The sequence below is a fragment of the Girardinichthys multiradiatus genome, chromosome 12, assembly GCF_021462225.1.
Source record: "Girardinichthys multiradiatus isolate DD_20200921_A chromosome 12, DD_fGirMul_XY1, whole genome shotgun sequence".
NCBI classification, from domain to species: domain Eukaryota; kingdom Metazoa; phylum Chordata; class Actinopteri; order Cyprinodontiformes; family Goodeidae; genus Girardinichthys; species Girardinichthys multiradiatus.
In genome coordinates, this window is record NC_061805.1 from 22,573,638 (window position 1) to 22,594,949 (window position 21,312).

The 21,312-nt window shown below is 37.1% G+C and overlaps 1 protein-coding gene across 1 annotated transcript in view; it reads right to left on the bottom strand.

Annotated features, from left to right (window-relative positions):
• Nucleotides 1–876: 876 nt before the first annotated feature.
• The window catches only part of lifra (LIF receptor subunit alpha a), a 30,187-nt gene continuing 9,751 nt past the window's right edge, over nt 877–21,312 (bottom strand). The window contains exons 2-18 of the mRNA XM_047380811.1: nt 18,896–19,098; nt 18,601–18,737; nt 18,188–18,341; nt 17,741–18,016; nt 16,046–16,172; nt 12,322–12,440; nt 12,004–12,140; nt 11,216–11,372; nt 11,060–11,124; nt 10,680–10,911; nt 10,398–10,583; nt 10,126–10,227; nt 9,838–9,984; nt 8,665–8,799; nt 8,414–8,504; nt 8,171–8,237; nt 877–8,031 (exon numbers count right to left, since the gene is read on the bottom strand). Of these exons, the coding sequence (XP_047236767.1) occupies nt 7,345–8,031; nt 8,171–8,237; nt 8,414–8,504; nt 8,665–8,799; nt 9,838–9,984; nt 10,126–10,227; nt 10,398–10,583; nt 10,680–10,911; nt 11,060–11,124; nt 11,216–11,372; nt 12,004–12,140; nt 12,322–12,440; nt 16,046–16,172; nt 17,741–18,016; nt 18,188–18,341; nt 18,601–18,737; nt 18,896–19,001 (2,925 nt within the window). The 5' untranslated portion in view covers nt 19,002–19,098 and the 3' untranslated portion in view covers nt 877–7,344. The remainder of the gene's footprint in view (nt 8,032–8,170; nt 8,238–8,413; nt 8,505–8,664; nt 8,800–9,837; nt 9,985–10,125; nt 10,228–10,397; nt 10,584–10,679; nt 10,912–11,059; nt 11,125–11,215; nt 11,373–12,003; nt 12,141–12,321; nt 12,441–16,045; nt 16,173–17,740; nt 18,017–18,187; nt 18,342–18,600; nt 18,738–18,895; nt 19,099–21,312) is intronic.

Genomic DNA, 21,312 nt, shown 5'->3' on the forward strand with positions numbered 1-21,312 from the left:
GCTGTAACATGAGTGTTTTTTTTCTTTCTTTAATAAAAGGCTGTGACACAGGGCAGCTCCTCTGAGAGAATGGACTGTCTCTCCCTGACCAGCCAAAGATAACTTTGAGTGCTTGTGTCTTCATTGCATACCTTCTCTGAGTTTATTAGTCTGTCTAACTCTGACACCCATTAAAAAGCTTCAACCCTACAGCATCAATTTAATTTTGACTCAATAGTTGTTTATAGAACAAAATTTTGTTTTTCTGTATACAGTATATTTGTTGTGTTGTTTTTGTTCCTAAAAATTTTTTAAAGAAATTATACCATCATCAGAATGAACAAAAACTCTGCACATGTGCAGCTCATTGCCAGTTGTGCCTCCGTTCTGTGACAACCAATCGGCAGCCTGTTGTAGCCGGTTGCTGCGGTGGTAACAGATTCAGTTCATTTATTCGGCGACTTTCTCAGAATGTTTACAATAGATGTGCTAGATTTAGTGCTAGGTGCCCTTTTGATTAAAGTTGATTGGGATCTTTGAAAAGGTGCTAAATCTAGTGACAAAAGTGCTAATTTGGCGGGGATGTCCAATCAATCCAGGGGTAGCCGGTGCCACCCTCAGCCACCCCTGTGGCCACGCCCCTGTATTCACCATGTCACATGACCATCTATAAGAAGCGTCATATAAACAGATGATGGACTAACAATTATGCTACCTGTAGCTATTAAACCATAACTGTTTGCATCTAAATGAATGTTTTGCATGCAATCAGATCTTGATTTTCTACTTGTAAACAGTCCTATTAGATGAGGGGGTTGGGCAAACACTCTGAAGAGTGAGATGCTTATTCACAAAACACTGAATTTAACCCAAGCAACACTGACAAAGTGACAAGTGTTCAGACAAAAAGCACTTTATTGCATTTAACATGAATCAGCAATTTGTTGTATTGATGCTAACATTCACACAGAAGCTATTTCTACACTGCTTAGGTCCTTAATAAAATATTCTGCAATATACTCTACATTTTACAGAAATTCAAGGGAAAACATTTTTTACAGATAACATTAAAGCCATGTTATCATGCAATGTGTTAGTCAGAGTTAGTGTTTAAAGTCAAAGATAACAAAATCATAGGCATTTTAAAGGCTTACAAAGCCACTGAAATTTACATTACAGTGGCTTTGTATTTAAAGTTTATGCGGCATGCATCAAGTTCAGAAAACCATCGAGCTAATATTGAGATGTTAAACTGTACCCTGCATATCTTTTCCACAGAGATGAAGAAAAAAAAAAATGATATGCAAGAGTTTCCATGTATCAGTGGTGGGTATTCCAGCCTTATCCGAATCATCTCTCATAAAAAGAGTGTGTGATATGATAGAAAGTTGAGTTAAACAATTTTAATGTTTATATTTCTTTTTTGAAAAAACTTCTTGTGTTTCATTACGCGAAAAAAAAAAAACGATATAAAATTTTTGCTGTTACAAGGAGACAACATATAGAGCAATTACTTGTACATAAACCGTTAAAAGAAATCAAAAGTTGCCAAACCTGGAACACCATCTTCAATGACTTTAAAGGATATCATTAACAATTTTTCAACACTCATAACTATATGCACTCTTTACATCAGTTTTACAAGCCAAAGAAAAAAAGGCCAGTTTCTTAGTTGTAAAAAAAGCTGGGCTGATTGCCCATTAATAGTAACTTACTTGTAATAAACATCCATTAATAGCATTTTTATGTCACAGTAATTTTTATTAAAGCTTGTTGATTTGAGGCACTAAAGTAATATACCACTGTCAGCCGAAGAGAATACAATTTCTGACTTTGAAATATGATTAATTGAGCAACCCAGAAAATGTAAGAAGTGTCAGCTAAACTTTCCATACAGATACTTTTGTAAGGCCTCTCCAATGGTGCATCTTTACCAAATACACAGTGTCTGTAAAGGGCAAATATATTTTTGAGCCACGGAACTTAAAAATCTCAAAAACCTTAAATATAAAAAAATACCAAAAAACCTTTCAGTTGTTCTTCTAATTATTTTTAAAAACTCATTTTTCTAAAACCGAAACATATCAAAAAGAAGACACTTTCATATACTCATGATGACATAATGGTTTTATTGGCACCATCTTGATGCCTGTCACTCCCTGTGGCTGAAGATAAAAGAAAACAATAAAAAAAAAGACCTTTTGATCAGGAATGTGTTTTCAACCCCACAGGAAAAGGATGATGGTAAGTACTTTTGCTACAGACCATGCATGGAAAAAAATATAATTGAGCACAATGGAAGTAAACGGGTGACGAAGCTAGATTAGGCTGAGAATTGTCTCGCCTGGAACTACTTATTCCCACAGGATTATTTAACAATTGAAATTTTGAATTTAAGGCAAATACCAACCCGAACCTGACGGAAAAGGACACAACACAGTTCTTGCCATGGTGACTATCGAGGCAACTGCCAGTGTTGTTCGTAAACATACACTGCCAGCGAAGAAAATGCTTTCTTTTATAATGCTTTTTACTTTTATTTGTCATCCGGCAGTACAAACATCTGCTGATGCCTACAGATCACATTAATCACTTCCTCCAAATGTTTCCTCTGCATGTCTATCCACTATAAATAGCTGTAGCCTTGGCATTTTTTTTTTTCTGTGTGCTTGAGCCAAATGAAAGAGAATATTCAACTACAGCTGTCGTACGAGTATTTTATTGTCCCTTCCATCCACCACTTGAAGTGACTTTTGGTGCCAAACAACATGTGGGTTAACTAATTACAGTCTGACAGAGCTTGAGTGAAGTGTGTTGGCCCAGTAATGGAATGAAACCACCGGTGAACTACACACACAGAGAACAAAAGACTGGTAAAAACTCTGAATCCCAGAATGCAGTTTTAACCCATCCCCCTGCACAGCTCCTGATAAGAAATCACAGCTGGAAACCTTTGTGTCTACAAAGGTCTATGCGCAGCAGCAACTCATCATCTTTTAACAGACAGCACTGACTGGCCGCTTTGCACGTCAATGTTTGGACCTCGCTGGCTGAGTAAAAAAAAAAAACATCATATCTCCATCTTCTGAGAAACCTTGGATCCAAAAGTTAACTACGGTCTGCTGTATGCATAACCCAGTTACAGTCCTCCGGCCACAACTAAGACTAGTCACCTTAACCTCTCTGTCTGAGCTCCTGCTGAAAAGAACCTGAGCCAAAGATTCCCCGAGATGAGACGGTGTTCTCGACTACGTTGAATAAGCTTTTTTTGCCCCTGCGCTTCCCTGAGAGAAGGAACTGCAGCATTGCTCGGCGATCTTGTGAGAGTTGATAAAGGTTTTCCGCTACCATCTATGAGTCCATAACTATTCAATAAGTCACTGAGGGTTAATCAATACAACTTTAAGAAATGTCCAAAAGGTTATGAATTTCTAATTTGGCTAATTATTCTTAAAATATTATTTTATTTACCCCCCTTGATTTGCATTGTAAACAGGTTGTTTGAACACTAATTAATTTTAAAATTAATTTGACCTCTTTCCAAATTCCTTAAACTAACCTTGGTTTTTAAGCAAACAAATTCATACTGAAATATGATATCATTGCATAATATTATTGATTATGGTTCATTATTCTGTTTCCTTTTATTATAGTTTATTAGTTTTCCTCATAATTTTTACTAAGCAGCTTAGCTGAATGTTAGCCTAGTTAACGAGTTTGTTAACCAACTTGGAATTGAATTATCCTGTTGAGATATTCTTGAGAGAAATTCACTTCTTCATCTATTGTCCTAATACCACACCTCAACAGGCAGGTAATCATAAAACATTAACTGAGAGAGACAGAGCTGTTTGGCTATTAATTCCTGGTAATCAGGTGGTGCCCTGACTTTGTGATTTTGATCTTAATTACTAACCTTTTTAATAATTGCCTTTGGCAGCTTTTAAAGTCTTCATAGCCAAACCAAACACATTGTCCCACAACAAGTGACATGTTGTGTCCAGGTAATAATGTTTTGACAGTTTCATAATTCCAGTATAGTTTCACCCTTACATTTAAAACAGACCAATTATGTGGAGAAAATTAGATTTGCAAACTTATTTCTTGGCTTGCTAATACAAAGTATTCTGGGGACACAGTTGTTTGAAGAATAGGACTGATGACGGTTGTGGGCGTCAGAGTAACAATGCTGGTCAGAACTCAAATAAAGGTTTGGGCAAAAACTGTTACAAATTACAAACAGACAGGGCTCACCACAGAAATCAGTCCAAAGGGTGCTGGTTTATCAAGTCCTCAAGCTACTGCACTCAGACAACATTTCTCCTAGCCTATCACTTTCAGCTGCCTTGTGCATGCTGGTTTTCCTGTCAAGCTTTTATACTTTTGATTTCTGAACACGAAAAAGTATTTAACAATCAACAGCTACAAGTGAGAACACAACTGAAAGGGAAAGGCTGAAAAAGCTATATTTGCCCCTTGACATGTCTTCTTTCTTTCATTCAAAGTAATTTTTCTGACTGTTTAAAAGCCAAATGACGATTTAGAATCTCATTTTGATATATGGTTTCCCCTTGGTCCCTTTTCCTGAACTATAAAAACAAAAAAAAGTGGCTTTATGCATTTAAAAGACAACAAACATAAGCTGTAGTGTAGTTTAAACCAAACAAGGATTTTACATAAAAAATATATTTTCAACATTAACACTCCAGTAGGACCTGTATGTCCACAGTGCATTTTGGATCAGTTGTACATTGCATACCTGCAAAACATTTTTAACACACTTCTTGATAAGGCAGTGAAAGGTGAAGTGGTGCAAATTCTTGGAAGCATAACACCTATCAAGATAATTTCTGCGCTGTACACAGAGGATAGATTTAATATTCAGAAAACATTTAATACCCATAATCATCTCAATAATGCACAGCACAGCTTTACAAGTAGACACTGGCCAGAAGTTAAATGTTTTTAAGAAACAAAATGAACTCTACTGGTTATGGAAGACAAAATGAAAACTCAATAGAAACAACAGTTTTCTCAATAAGTGATATGAGTTTATATTAATATTGTAGCTTATTTTAGTATATCTAATGGGTTTGATCCCCACACATGTTCAGACCACAACAGAAAGCACCACTTCTTTATAAGTGCGTCTTTCGGTCCAAACAAAAATTAAAAACAATATATAAAATGTAACCTACTTCACTACTATTCATTTCTGTTAAAGCTACTTGACATATTTTCTTTCAGTAACTCATCAACTGACAGCAGAAAAGATAACCCCAACAGCAGACCGAGAGAATACTCCACATTTAGTAGCACCTCTTGTAGAGATGTGTAGAATCCTTCAAAAAAATTAATACCTAAGAAAAAGCCAACTTTGAATGAAATGTTTTGTGAGTTTTTTTTTTTTTGGGAAATAACTTTTTTTTTTTTGCAAATTCACTGATGTGAAAAGTTTTGTACCCCTTAAATCTATGTAGAATTTGTTCTTTTCTAAGCTGATCTGTGTCGGGGAACTTTTAATTACACATCAGGTAAAAAAAAAAAGAATAAGTTGCAGCTTTGCACGAAATGTAAAACAAATGCAGTGATTTTCAAATCTCATAAACCCATATTTTGTTCCCATTGAAACAGTAAACATCAAATGTTTAAACTACAAAATTGTCCTTTTTTTCCTTTAAAAACAAATAAGATAATTTTGCATTTAATGGTAGCAACATATCTCTAACAAGCTAGCAAAAAGGCAACAGAAGGCTGTAAAAGTAAAAAGTAGGATTAATAAAAAGCCGGAGGGGCATTCTGCAACTAAGTGGGCTAAATGACAACAGGTCAGAGAGAGAAATTGATATATAAAATATCTTAGAGAGGCTGAACCTCTGAGAAGTAAAGATGGGCAAAGGTTCACTAGTCTGCCAATTTGGGACAAAGTGGAATATCTCCTTATCCACAGTTCATGATATTAAAGGACAAGAGCAAAGGTCAATACTGGATGCAAGTGATTTTCCGGTCTTCAGGCAGCACTGCATTATAAACTGGTCGGATTCTGTTACATGTATGACTACATGAACAGTATGGGCCGAGGCAAAGTGAAAAACTGTTCTCTGGTCATGTTGACCATGTTCGGTTGAGATGTGTTGCCACCATCATTATTTATTCCTAAATATGGTACAATTTCCTAAATATCTGAATTGGTTTCTTTGTTCCACTGTGATTAAAATATTGGCGTATGGGTTTTATAAATAATTATATTTTAATTTTACCTACATTTTACACAACGGCCAACTTTAAAAAAAAAATTGGGCTTGTCATACCATATGACTAGTGGCCACTTAATCTTATCCACTCTTTAAAATTGGAAAGACAAGAAAGCACACCATTTATGTAAGACAGATGAGTGCTCAGGTTCATAAAGGGGGGATTGCTACAAGAAAAGAGCCACTCACCAAAGCTTAACCGTCACTACAGAGCAATGATTATGTTGCTGCAATAAATAATTCATTATTTTACTTATTTTATCTTCACCAAGGGTGCCAAAAATGTGCAAGGTGCTGCTTACTGTAAAAGGTATCAAATCTTCTGCCTTCTGTTTGTTCTTATATGTCAAACTAAAATCATAAAGTAGCAGCAAAGGCAAGCCTCATCAGGTCACTACCATCTTGCTACAAAGCTGCAACTAAAAACACGGTGAGGACAATCAGAAATTGTAACTCATTACATGTAATAAAACATCTGCAATGATTTGGGGACTCCATAAGTTATTTTGCAAGATAAAACAGATAGGCCTAATGATGTCTGGATGAAATCAGTCCATAATTAGTTCAGTTTTTAAGAATTTGCTAAGGTTCAAGATATATCTTTTCTTGTACTGTGTTCAGACTGAAACATCTGAGTTTAATATAAATTTACACATTGCAGGGATTGTTTGTGTATGCATGCTTTTAGTCAGAATTTAAAGTTTAGATATGCACAAAAAGAATACTAAACATTGCAATAACTTCTCTTTTCTAGTGTTTAAGACTCCTTTTAATAGTGCTCTCAGAGGGTTTCAAACTTATTTTTGTTTCCAGTTTTTTAGACTCCAAATATTTACATAACAAAACAACTAAGCTGAAATGTAAGCAAATCTGTAGATATTTCATGACAGAATACATTTTCTTATGCACATATTGATCTATATTCCACCAAAACGGAGTCAATGACTTGTATATTTGTAGACTCTTTTGCTGAAGACACATTGAAAATAATTTTTTAACTCAAAATGCAAGTTTTAATGAGGAGGGAAGATTCTTTCTTGCATGTCGATATGGGACACTGGTAACAGAAATCATTGAGGTTATCCCCACTGACAGATAAAATGAGATACTCTCACGGTTTGGCAGATGACAGCAGGTTGGTGAACCAGGCTGCGGCCGATGATGATGGCTGTCGTCTCTCTTCTTCGTGTTCCTCGCTATCAGGAAGGAGAAACTGAGTAGAAGCTACAGAGGTGGGTGAACCCAGCGAGGGGGGTGGGCTTATCTTTTCATCAGTCTCAGTGGGAGAGTCTAAAAGCCAGGAGCTCTGGGGCTTGTAGCCTCCAGAACTAACAACCTGGGGCTCTACAAGAGGCTCAGGAGAAGCTAGGTTTCCACCCAGGGCTACAGGCTGCATCTGTGGCTGGTAACCCCCTCCTCTATCCCCGCTGCTCACAGAGAAACCAGTGTGTGGTTGGAAGCCCTCAGAGGAGCACTGAGAGTCTGAACGGAAGACCAAAGAGGAGCAGGATGTCTGGATACCCGTGTACGTCACATCAGTGTTGGCTGAATCTACAGAAGACGAGGAAGAAACTGAGGAGTCTGGAAAACGCGGCCTTATGGGGCGTTCATCTACCACTTGGTTGTAGTAGCGCAACGACTGTGGCTCATCTGTGTCTACTGGCTCATCTCCAATTCCCTCCCCATCATCCTCCTCTTCCTCAGGAATGACAACAAGGGCGTCCTTACTAGAATCCCGCTCAGGTTTCTCTATGATGTGGACCATACTGTGGGGAGGTGGCTTCACATCCAAAAGTCCCTGAAAGAGAGAGAAATTAATCACTACAGGGTCAGTTTAAAATGTGTTTAATTAATATGATCCAAAGCAGGAGGATGGCGATTGGTCATTTGTATATGCAAGCACAGAAGAGTTGGAGTGAGTTAAGTTGGTACTGTACCTGTGTCCTGAACCAATCACCAGGCAGCTTGGGCTCAGGGATGTCTGGATAGAACGCCTTTTTTACCCTGGTACAATCAAAGCATTACTTGTTACACTGTGTGACAGTTAAGGTCATAGTTTTTACCAGTGTGGACAGTATGGTTAGATTCTGAAAAAATGTGGATTTGCATATAGTTGATACAATATTTTTAAGAATACAAAGAAACAAGAATGATACAAAAGAAGATCAAAACATTCTTACCATCTTCGTTTCTTGTAGCAAAAATAGGCAACAGTGGCCAGTAACAAGGTCATCATTCCCAAAGAAGCCAAAATTTCCAGAATCAGTCCATCTGGTGTTAGGAGTAAAAAAATATGAAATAGGACACATGCAAAGAACAAGTATTTTCTTATGTATGAGAGCGTACACTACACCCTGACCAAACCCAACCATAATTTCCATAAAAACAATATTTACATGAACATATTAGATTTAATTCCTAATTCACATACCACATGACTCCAGCCTGATGGAAGCGGTGCCGCCAGTATCCTCGCCTGCAGATGTGTAGGCCTTGACAGTAAATTTATGGATGCTTACAGAAAGACCCTTTTTAGTGTATGTCCTTGTTCCAAGGTCCAGATTTGCTATCAAAATAACAGGTTGAAAACAAAAAAGGGGAAAAGAAATGGAAGCAACCAGCATGTTAATGAGTGAGATTAAATGGAAGCTGAAAAAGCTTTGTGTACTTTAAAAAAAGTTTAAGGATCCAAAAAAAAAAAAAAAAAAAAGCAAGAAAGAAAGAATAAACAGTGGAATGAGAGGAAAAAGTCATGAAAAGATTTAACATCTAGAACAGGGGTGTCTTAAGTGGGCACAATTCAAAAATTACACAAATTTGGCCTGCCAGATTTGTTGAGAACACAACTGATGCAGGTGGATATTTTTTGGGGCAATTTCTTTGCCTTTCAAAAAATATTAAAATCTTCTTAAAATGGAAAATGTAAGGTACAGCACAAAGTATCTTATCAAACAGATTTTCTGCTTTCATTTAAATTTCCTGTTAAATAGGACCTCAAACATTCAGTGGCATTAACTCAAAAACAGACTAAGGGCACACCCATTCATTACACTTAAATATAGCAAATGTTTTTGAAGAAAGAGTGACCCATAAACTGTTCTTGTTGCTTAAAATAGACTAAAACAAAAATAGCTGAAGACCAAGAAAATAGAAAACAATCGACCCCACATAAGTTATGTATGCCTTACTTTAAAAAAGGCAAAAATGTGAGAGCCTTTTTGTTTCAGAACTACAAAATGTACTTATCCCTGACTTGCGTTGTTTCATTAACATATTAAGCTTTTAAAAATACTATATAATCATTTTGGCATATTTACTTAAAATGGTTCACATTTCTTGATTACTTCGAATTTAAAAATTTAGTCCCACATGACAAAAAAAGTTTGTACACCACAGATCTAGGCATCATACAGAAGATACAACCTGAATATTTTTACCATACTTATCTAGACTGGGAGAAAATATCTAAATCAATCTCTATACGTTTCTAGACTGCATAGTAATACTCTTTTCAGAAATTTTGTAAAATGAATGATTCTTTTGTTAGATTTTTTTTCTTCATTAAACGCTTTACTGTGAAAGATCTACCATTTGCAAAATTTACCAAGACGTGTGAGCTGGGAACCGTTGCTGATGTAAACGTTGTAGCCTAGGAGGAAGCCTCTCCTGCCAGCCAGTGGGATCTCTTCCCAGGTAAGGACAACATCACAGCCCTGCTGAGTGATCTCCAGCCTGACAGAGCTGGACGGCGCTGTAGAGGTCACAACAAACAGAGGTAAGTTAAACACAACGGTACATGAAATGACAACAACGGCTTGGAGATTAACATGCAGTATAGGTATAGAATATCTAAAATCATTGGTTCATTTTCTGGATAAAGCACTGTTCTTACCCAGCTCCTGCATGTATCCTTGCCAGCGATGCGTAAGTACTGGGAAATCTGACGGGCAGCCATAGAGGGAAAAGTTGTATCTCACCCCAGGCTGGAAGTCGGCTGATGGCAAAAAAATACATTGATGCGACATTATACAACCTATGTGTTGTACAAAGTGTTATACAATAAAATCTAAAAGATTTTACCATGAATCTACAGCAAAAATCAAAGACTTCATTTGAGTTTTGCTGAGAAGACTCTGTATGCATAGGCCTGAATACCAAGCATACCTGACTGAACAGAGATGTTAGTGTTTCCAGCGTCCAGTCTGATCCAGTCCACAGGGCAGTCACGCGTGCATAAGGCATTACACCACTCAACCAAATAACCGCATGTACTGTTGTCATTGTGCTGCCAGCTCAAAGGGAACCCAGTGCTGGTATAAACTGTCTGGGCCAACGCAGGGGGCTCATCATCTGAAAATGAGAGTCCACAAAACACCGAGACTTGTAAAAAACAAGCAGGCATGTTTGACTAAATATCCCACAGATTCACCCTCTCTCTGCACATACCTATCAAACGCAACAGTACACTTGCAGGTTGAGACATCCCCTCCACGTTCTTTGCAATCACCGTTGCAATGACTTTGTAATCACCACTGAATGAAGCCCATCGTGTGAGGTTGACTGGCAAAACTTTACTTTCCGGAGATAAAATCTCGGTGTGTTGTTCATTTTCTTCAGAATTCCAAAGAGTAACCTTGTAGCCCACGATCTGACCGTGGCTCTGCCGTCGTGTCAGAGGCTAGAAGAAGCGGAAGCAGAAATAAGAGAGATTATTTTGATAGTTGAGTTTGAAAATAAGTTAAACTTTTTTTTTATATGAAAGAAGACTAATGTAGAATTAGGGTAACAATATTCAACAAAATTCAAACTTTGAAGAAAAAGATCACCTTCCAAACAACCAGCCCAGTGTTGTCTCTGTTCATCCACATCCACACATCAGGGGCATCTGGAACTACAGAAGAAATAAAACGTAAATCATTACACTCAACAGGAAGTTATTGATATTTCTTACAAATAGAAATTAAGATAATTAAACTCATTACCATAGGGTTTGGTTTTAAAGGAAAGTGCTTTGCTCCAGTCTCCCCACTTCCAGAAATTCTTCTGGGATCCGCAGCGGACCTTAACTTTGTATTCCTCGTCAGGTTGGAGGTCCAGCAGAACCGCAGAACGGAGACCCACACCAGAGAAATTTCCGAGCTACACAAATGAAAACAAAACAAAACAAAAAACTTTTATTAAATTACTTAAGAAAAAATATTAAAATTAAGTTTTCTATTTAAGAACTTAAGTTGAGCATATCTCCATCAACTTAAAGGTGGCGATTCTCAGCCCTGAGATTATCGAACCTTAATACCACTTTAGGTAGAACTTTGGGGTAGCTGCAATGCATCATGAAACAGAGGAAGCTTCCCAATCAAGTGAACCAACACCACATGGATTACTGGACTTTAGCCATAATTAGAACACACATTTTTCTACAATGGAGAAGCTGGTAGAAGATTTTGATTTTAATTCCTTAAACTACAATAAACAGCAGAACTCTGTCGAGAGTTTCCCAGTAAAGGATCTTCCAGTTTTGTCACAAAGCAATAACACCCATATTTGTCAGCAGGAACTGAATCAAAAAACAAATGAAAGATCGCAGAGCATTTCTCAGAAAAAATAAATAAAAAATGAAATGAAGAAGCAACAACTGAACAAACTTAGTAATTTAAAATGTAAACAAATGTAAATTAAAACCCAGTATAGAAAATCTGGATGTATTTAAGGCTTTTAAATTATATTATCAAGTTTTTAATGACTTCTTAGAGATCCTGCAAAAACTTACCATTGTATTGTGACTAGCGAGTTCTACCTGGCAGACAAGAGCCAGAGAGGAATAGCTACTGTATGTCCACTCCCAGTGCACAGTCGCATTCCAGGCATGGGCAACAGGAGTCAGCTTAACTGGTGCTACTGGGTGCACTGTGGGGAACAGTGAAACAATACAAGTTCATGAGGAGCAAATGTCTTTGGCGAAGACTCAGAATCTATATTTGTCATTTGCATACTTTTATCGTGTTAAGTTACGATCAACCAATATTAACTGGGTCAACTGAAGTGTATATCAGAAGTACTGGTACTGAGCAAAGGTCGAGCCGCCTACCTCTGTGACTAACTTCGGCCGAGTCCGTCAGACTGTACTGACCAAGAGGATTAACAGCCAAGAGAGTCCAGTTACCGTCCCACTGAGACAGCGTACACCTCTGCCTCTTAGGACAGTCCCTACAGACAACAGATATCATGACACAACTATTTACTTCAACATACTACTTCAAATATCTAATTCAAAGCACAACAGACAAGATTCCTACAGAATTTCTATTTCAAAACTACATACATTTACCAGATTACCACGCATTTTTAAGAATTCACTAAACAACTATTTACTTGGGTTTTATTGACTGTGTTGTGAACCAATACAGCGCTAAAGCTGGTTTTCGATTGCACAATGTGGCAAAGCGTATACCATTATATATGCCTGGAAATGTCACTTTTTTGGCATCTGAACCAACTTGGATACCCTCTGTTGCAAAATTCACAACATCAGATTATCCTGCACTACAGAAAAAAAATCTTTAAAGCACATCTACACCAAACTTGTTTTAAGAACCTCAGATTCCAGTTTACAACCCAATATGAGATGGTCTAAATGCCACAAACAGTAATGAAATGACCTGTTTGGGAATGAGTGTGCATTTATCTATGGGTTCTCTATCAGTAACTCAAAAACCAAATTGAGCGGGCTAAAGGGTGATGTGGAAAAGCAAAGATAAAGACATCATCTACATACAAATGAATGCAAAAAGCATGTCATTATTCAGAAATTCAGACTTTTATTAACCGCAGAAGAACCTCAAGAAGAGGAAACAGGCACATTTTGGCCAGCTTTCAGATGATTCCTGTAAAATGTCTTGATGATAGCCAATCCACCATTAAGCAGACATACTGTAGCAAGTTGTTACTTAGCCTAAGTGCTTTATAGTTTTTGTCTCTTTCTCTGTTGTTTTTTGTCTGGAGAAAAATATTTTTTGGAGAAAACCAGATGAAATGACCGTAAAGAGCTCAGAGCTTTTATATCAGATAGTAAGTGAGTAAAATCGCTGCCTGGAAATTATCATTCAGTCACAGCCACATCAGTGATGTCCCATTAAGATTTTCTGCTAATATACAGATATAATAACTACACTTTTCAGTATTATAGCATTTTAAATGAGTGTGGGCAGGTAAAGTGCATTACATGGATTGGCAGTATTTTATCGGTTGTCCATTACTGACTTACTATTGCGTTATAACAGTCATCGTGCAATAATAAAAATTGATACTAAAGATAAAATTGTTACTTTTACTCTCAAACTCTCTTTTTACTGTTGGTTCCATGAAGGCAGTTCTAAATGCTGCATTTAGGTTTTAACAATATGGATAAAAGCAATCCTTGTCCTGTACTGCTTAGCAGCACAGTTTCACTACATAATGCAATTCTTGCAGCAAAGAGGCCAATTTTACTGACACTTTTATTTAAGACCGCATGTATTGATGTAAAGCCAAGAAGACAAATGGTATTTGTGATATTCTTTACTGTCACTTTTCTTGCCCTTGTGGAGGAGTAAGAGAGACAACGAAGAGCTCAGTTCAATCACCTTGTTTACTCAACTCCAACTTTGAACAACAGAGTGCAACAAGGCGCCAGAAACACACATAAATCTTTATGTCATGGAGTCTGGGTGTGAGTAGAGCACTTCCGTGGTCTACTCACACCCCTCAATAAATACTGCAACATATTGTGATAACGTATGAAGTCTGTTCATACCTTTAGATGATGATATAATGAAAATATAGGGATTTTATAACAGTTTTTCCATTAATAGAAACAAACCCCATAAAGGAAAACATCAAATGTTTACATATATATTTCCATTTTTCTGTTTGATTTTAATTTAAATTTGTAGATTACCTGTTAGTGCATGGATTTATTGTGTGCATTATTGTACTATTTTAGTTTAACCTTTTATTGTCATTCACCATCTTCATTCCTTCTCATCTAAGTGCAGACTGAAATGACTAAAGGCTAAAGAACATTTCTGAACAGATTATTGTTTTAAGCATAATTGACAATTCATAAGTACAAGCTGAAGTCTCAGACTGTGTTGCCCAACTCAAAAAAGGTGTAAATTAAAAAAGGTAAGGGACATCAGGTAATTGCCTTCTTGTAACATAAAAGCTAACTTTGCAAGTAAAAGAAAACAATGACAAACTGATGCATCTGTGCAATGGAATAGAAAAGGATTTGACAGAATCTGCATTATGAGCCGTGTTGTAATCTCTCCGCTTTGACAGTTCGTCAATGCATTTAGATCCTTTAAAACACTTCATATAATCATACTGCTCAACCCCATCTTAACATTAAGCTCCCTACATTTTTGAATTGCTAAAATGTTAAATAACTAAAATACTTTGCAGCACTATATTTCCCAACTCTTACTGTAGAAAGCTCATGTCCCTTTTTAAAAGCATAGTTGACAGTTGATAGTTGACAAGCATAGTTGAGTGTACTGAAACCTCCTTTTGTCTTTTCAAAAAAAGAAATATTACATTTCTACAACCTCTCAATGCAACACAATCAATGAGTTCATCAGAGATCACCTAAAAATTTGTCTATTCTGTTGAAAACAAAGTTGATATCTCTGTTTTAATTTCATACAATTCCTTGGAAATTTTTACCCTTCTTCATATAATTCGCAGGAAGATTGGTTTTTCCTAATGCCCCTGAAAGCTTCACTCACTTGATCTTCCTCCAACCCATCATGAAAACTGAGTGCCCGGTCTGTTTCAGATGAGCTGCAGCATCAGGTTGCAGGAAAGCAAATTAAACAGCTCGACAAGTCTTCCGAGTCACAGATGTTGCATCAATGTTAGCAAATTAGTTGCAAAGGAAAAAACATCTGAATTAGTTGCACCAAAATCTACTTCAGATTAGCTAGTCAGTCCCTCGAGACGACACCTCTCCGCTAGAAACTTTGGCTGCCAGGAAGCTGTGTTGTGTTGGATGAAACACAGACCAAAACTTTTGTCTATCAAAGAAGCATCAGATTTAAACTGATCATTTATGTAGCTCTGAAACGTTAGGCTTCCCTTATGTCTTTATTCTCCTTTTTCCCAACCCGTTAGATTACTAGTAAAGTTAAACCTTGAATTATGCCAGAAAATATATTTGAATGTTGCTGTTTCTGAGACTGGCATTTTCAGTGCTCTTTTAATGACCCTTGCACTGATAAGTAATTTGTAAACGTCTGTTTAATTTATTTGGTTTCAGTTAGTCACCAGTGAACATTCGCTCTTTCATAGAGAATTTCAATCTTTGTTACGTGCTGACAGGACTTTTAGATAAAGTGTTAATTTTTCATGTTTTCCATTTTAATACATATTCATCCTAAGAAAATAGAGAAATCGCTTTCGAAAGACAAAATAAATTGTCTTTTAAGTAAAATTATTAACAATATGGGGAAATATTTCATCCTTCAGATGAAATATTTTGTTGGTCTATGTGTTTGATAGTTTTTATAGTTTACACGACTCATGTATTTATGTAATTAAACATAAATGTACTTTATCAACGCTACAGCAATATTCCCCAGATTATCTAAGACCTAGTTAAAGTTTGCTGTGTTGTGCAGGAACCATGTGGTATTTTGCCACTGGTTCAGTTTCTGTTTGGCAAATGGTGGATGTTTCATCTTGTTGCTGAATGTGTGCAGCTGTGCTACACAGCAGTTTACGGCCGAGTAGAAGATCTTTATCCACGTATTTACTTTCTGAGTGCAACTGTGTACCTCTCGTTTACAGAGTAGTGGTTTGCGTTCTTGCGATACAGGTTAGTGCTTCGTCCTTCCTCCCACTGGCACTCAGCTATGATCAAGTCACGAGTCTCACACTCAAACTTGCTGAGTAGGGGTGGATCTGGAAATGGAGACAACATTAAAAACTGAGATGCTGTATTACATACATGGCGTATACAAAAACATAAAAGGTTTATTATAGACACATCTGAACAAAAAAACAGACACCAAGGTCCTCTACAAATACTGACACTCCTAGCAAAGATGTGTAAAAAAAAAAAAAACCTTGAAATACGTTATATTTACTCTATTGACATGTCATTTGAAAAAAAACATCCAACCTTTAAGTTGAGTACATTTATTCAGTGGAAAATGGTACAGCAAGCTTTTCTTCCCATAAATCAGGTACAGATATTGTTAGGACCACTGCTGTTCACATGTTGTAGAACCCGTCTTGGCAATTGGACACACTTTTACACAATCTCTGTGGACCGTGCAGAGTCCTGGGTCCCCTCTTACACACTCTCCTCCTCAGCTCACACCAGTACTTTTTGATAGGATTTACATGTGAGAACTGAGATGGCCATGGAAGTGGAGTTTATGTCTGAAGTGATTAATTTTTGTATTCTATGATCATGTTTTTTTGACCCATTTTTTCCAGCTAAATTCACCTAGATCAGCCGAAAAGCTTAGTTTTAGTCTCATCGGACCTAAGCACACATTTCCAATTAAAGTCTTAGGAACCTTCAGTATAACCCATAAGTTTGTTTGTCATGACATGTAGATGGTGTCCAATTGTGTTTTCATTTTACATTTTTATGTTTCCTTAACCTAAAACATTTCTTTTACAAGGTTATGACCAAGGCAGGAGGACAGAAGTGGTTTTAGACACAATATCAAACATGAAAGGATACAATAAGAGGTTAGGACAAGATGTAAAAGCATTTATAAATAGATTAACTTTGTTTCAAGTGCTTTAAATTACCTTTAAAAATGTTCAGCGAGACCAGCTCCTGGAGAATTAAGACATCCAGGAACTGATTCCAGGCAGATTAAGACATCTACCCAGTTCAGTCTGAGCTGTTGGACTGTGAGAAGGTACTATTTGCTAGGGACAACTGGTCATCCAAAGATGGCCCACTTCCCCGAGTTTTGAAGCTTATTGACCTCATCATTCTAACTGTGCAAGCAAACCTGGATCCAATGTTGCTGCCATAGTTATACACGGTAAGTTTTAAATTTTGCTGTAACTATACATAGGGACATTTATAGGCCAGTAACCGTCTCCTCATAGGCATTTCCTGACTCATGAAGATCAGCACCAATCTACCTTTATTTGAGATGTAGATAAGAAAATTGGGCCTATGTGTGATGGCATATTTATACCCCAGGGAAGTAGGTTTCCCCCCCCCCGCCCCTGACTTAATAACTGTCTGGATTGTCCCTAAATTTTCAGTGTGAGATTATCACCCTGTAATAAAATATTAATTTATTTTTGGGCTCCTTAGACATCTTTACTAGGCGTGCCACTAAGTGTGGACAGCTCAGTATCCCACACTACATTAAATCATGGTCTAATCCTTAAATAACTACTTTTGTCAAAACCTAGCTAACTCTTTATACCATAAATAGACTGATTTATCATCAGATGACTTTTCACACTTCAATCCACACACACACATCTCTTACATCCAACAAAAATGACAGCTCCTGTCAGTCTAGACGGGTAATTTGAAAGACAGACAACGTTGGTTCCACTTTGGCCAGATATATTCTGATTAACAGCTGTGGTGGCATAACTTCGTCGACTCAAACGTTTCACGTTCATGACTGTGGTGCCGTAGAGGATGCTTTTAAACTCCTTCCCCTCGTCAACAATGCAACAGAATGTTGTGTTCGCCCCTACAGGCACGGTGCGGTCCTGGGGAAACATATTTTGAACACTGTTGCTGGGAAGATCTCTTCCTGTAAAGAAGAAGAGATGAAGAAATAACAAAAAGGTTATGAGCCAAGAAAAAGTTGAAGTCCTTGCCAAATTTATGGTGACACCAAACAACCAGTTAAGGAAACAGTATTATGCTGCTTTAATAACTGGGAAAAAGTATTATACTTGGGAGTAATAAATTTCCAACTGACCTTCCAGGATCTGAGGTTCGCTCCATTCACTTATTGTTTTTCCTTCTCTTGAGCGGACTTTCACTGATAGTGATGTACACTCCAGAGGTTCGACAGAGGTCCAGGTCCATTGGTGCTGACCACCATCCTGGTTCAATACTGCAGAGACTGTGTCCTGCAAATAACAATGGAGGAAGAAACTCAAGCATATATCTATACTTACCTCTCCTTTGTTCCACTTACTCAGGGTTGGAAAGTGAAACAAACACTACTGTATGCGTAAACGACTAAACAAAGCCTTAGTTGTGATGTTGGTGCCAACCAAAAACAGCACAGCGTATGAAGGCACTTTTTATAAAACACACACCTTTTTAATAAAATTGGTTTAAAAACTAGGTCTTGGTTAATGAATTTAAAGAAAGTAAAATTCTTACATAAAAGACAGTTTCGTTGAATTCTGTCCTTAAAATTATGAGATCAAAGGTTGTGGCCTCTCCTCCCAACCAGGAAATGGATAGTTGCTGAGTGGAAAAGTTGGCCGAAAGGCTCACTTGCTGGGGTACAGTAATGGCTGCAAAAGGAAATAAAAAAAACGTCATTTATACTTACAATCAAAAAGTTTTTGTCACATGAATTTTCCATACTTTATTAATTTTTCTGAGAGCTGCACAGAGACCTTAACCAGAATTTAGAAGCTCAAATTTGCCATAAATAGAAATTTGCTCTAACCAATTTTAGCTTGAGTGTTTATAGCTGAAATGCCAAGAAGAACAAAGGCGAGCCAGACAGAGCTGTAGTTAGGCTTTGCGGTTGGGCTGTTGGGTAAGTGAGGCATAATTGTCCACTGTCTGTTGATGATAATGCGATGTTCCTCTGCACTATGGTTACAACAGGCTAAACATCCTGAGAGGCAAGTGAAAGACAAAGGAGACCTGTGGAAGAGAAAAACAGCAGAGAGACATCAGTTTTAATGCAATCCTGAGGCAAAGAAAATAATACCCAAGTGGTGTATAACTAAGACTAAAAGGTGACAGCTTTTTATTTTCATTTATTTTTTTCTTTTACAAAAAACAAATCTGAAAAGTGTGGTATGCATTTTTATCCAGCACCGCCGAGTCAATACTGAGACCCATCTTTGAGCTGCTACACTACACATCGTTGTCCATTTCCCTTTGCAAAATAACTCAAGCTCAGTCAGGTTGGATGGAGAGTGTCGATAAACGTCACTGTTCCAAGTCTTGCCACATATTCTCAATTGGATTTAGTTCTGGATTTTGGCTGGGATGTTCTAACATGAATATGCTTTGATCCAAACCATTCTATAGTAGCTCTGGCTGTATGTGTAGGGCTGTTGTCCTGCTGGATGGTGGACTTTGGCCCCAGCCTCAAGTCTTTTACAGCTTCTAAAAGGTTTTCTTTCTGCCCTACATTGAGTTTAAAAACTCTGTGGTTCATTGATGTGAGACAGACAACAAACTACTCGTCTGCAATGAGGATTCCATGGATCCCCATAGCATGATGATGTCACCAGAGATGTATAGTTGTGTTTTATATCGAGATAAAATGGCATAGTGTGAACTCCGTTTACTAATTGCGTGACTTCTAAAAGGAAACTGGTTGCTCCAGATTAGGGGTATCTGAGCAAAACAAAATATACATTGAAGCTTTCCTTAGAAACCAGACAAAGTATGGAAATGTTTAAAAGGAGTTGATTACTTTTGCAAGGCAATGTTGAAGAAAACCTTATCTAAAACCTATAGTGGTGGAAGGGGTCAGTGTCAAATGTTCTGGCACACACAGGTTTCACAGGATTGTTTTTCTTCATGGTTAAATTTAGGGAGGAGGCAGCTGTCTATTCCAGCAATTTCAAATCCCTGCAATGCTCTGTGTCTGGATGCATGCCAAACTCATTGGTCTGCCGGGAAAAGGTTTAAATCAACCATGGAAAAAAAAACCACTGACAGCTGTAAGGGTGAACTATGAAACACACAAGCCTGAGAATGCCATTTCAAAGTCTAAAAATGTTCCTAAAGTTCTTCACTTTTGTAGAAGAAAAAAAAGACAACATATAAAAGAGCCAATTAATAAAGTTGTATAATTCTAGAGGTTTTTACCAACTGCAATAAAAAAAGGATACAATCTGGAATAAAAAAAAGTTTTAGTATCTGGTTTTAAATGAAAACATTGGAAATGGTTATTAGAAAAAGAAACTAACAATTTGTTGTTTAAAGGGAGTGCTTACATTCAAGACTATTGGACTTCCTTTGTTCTTGCAGACTTTTGACCTGAACAGACTGATGGGAAACTATAGGCTTACAAACTGTGCATGTTGAGACATTTACACGTGCGGTATTGTGATAATCAACTGTGTCTAACAAAACCAACCTGCTCATCCTGCAAGTTTCTCATTTACCTGGCCTTGAAATGTTTCAAGAACCTATTTCATGGCTGTAAAAGCCTCAGTAAAGGAACATCTGAGCTTATATCTGTTTTGTATGAGCAATACCCGCGATCACCTCTTTTGCTTCATGTACATTTTATTCACTGCACAAAAAGCAATCAGGGCATTTTCCTGACAGATGCCAATTTCCGTGTTTCACTCGGCTCTGACAGTGATTTGGATTTGTTTTTTTAAAAAGATATGCTGCAGGTTCTTTGACAGAGGTATCAGTATTGAATGTAACAGAAAATTAATTAAACAATTGTCCCCATAATGCCCGATCCTTTATCTGATTTTTATCAAACACAAAAACAGGGCCTCACTGCTTGTTCAAACAAACAAAAATTGGGAGCTCTTAATTTTGATGCATTTATTTAATAGAAAAAATTATTTTTTTTGTATTTGATTTGCAATTCACCAATTAGAGTGAGTTGATCAAGGCAAAAATGGCTGATTCTGATCTCTAGTCAGTGATTGGTGAATCTGTACAACATCTGGGTCAAACTGATTTCTTTCACTTAGGGTAATATTTCTAAATTAAGTTGCTTCAAAATATGAAATGGAAATAAAAAAAATCTATGTTTTTATGTATTCTTGTCTAGATTACTGTAATGTACTTTGTAACATTCCTAACAAAATAAAATCCCTTAATGTCTCCAGATGGTACAAACCTCTTTAGCAAGACTCCTAACAGACGAACACACAT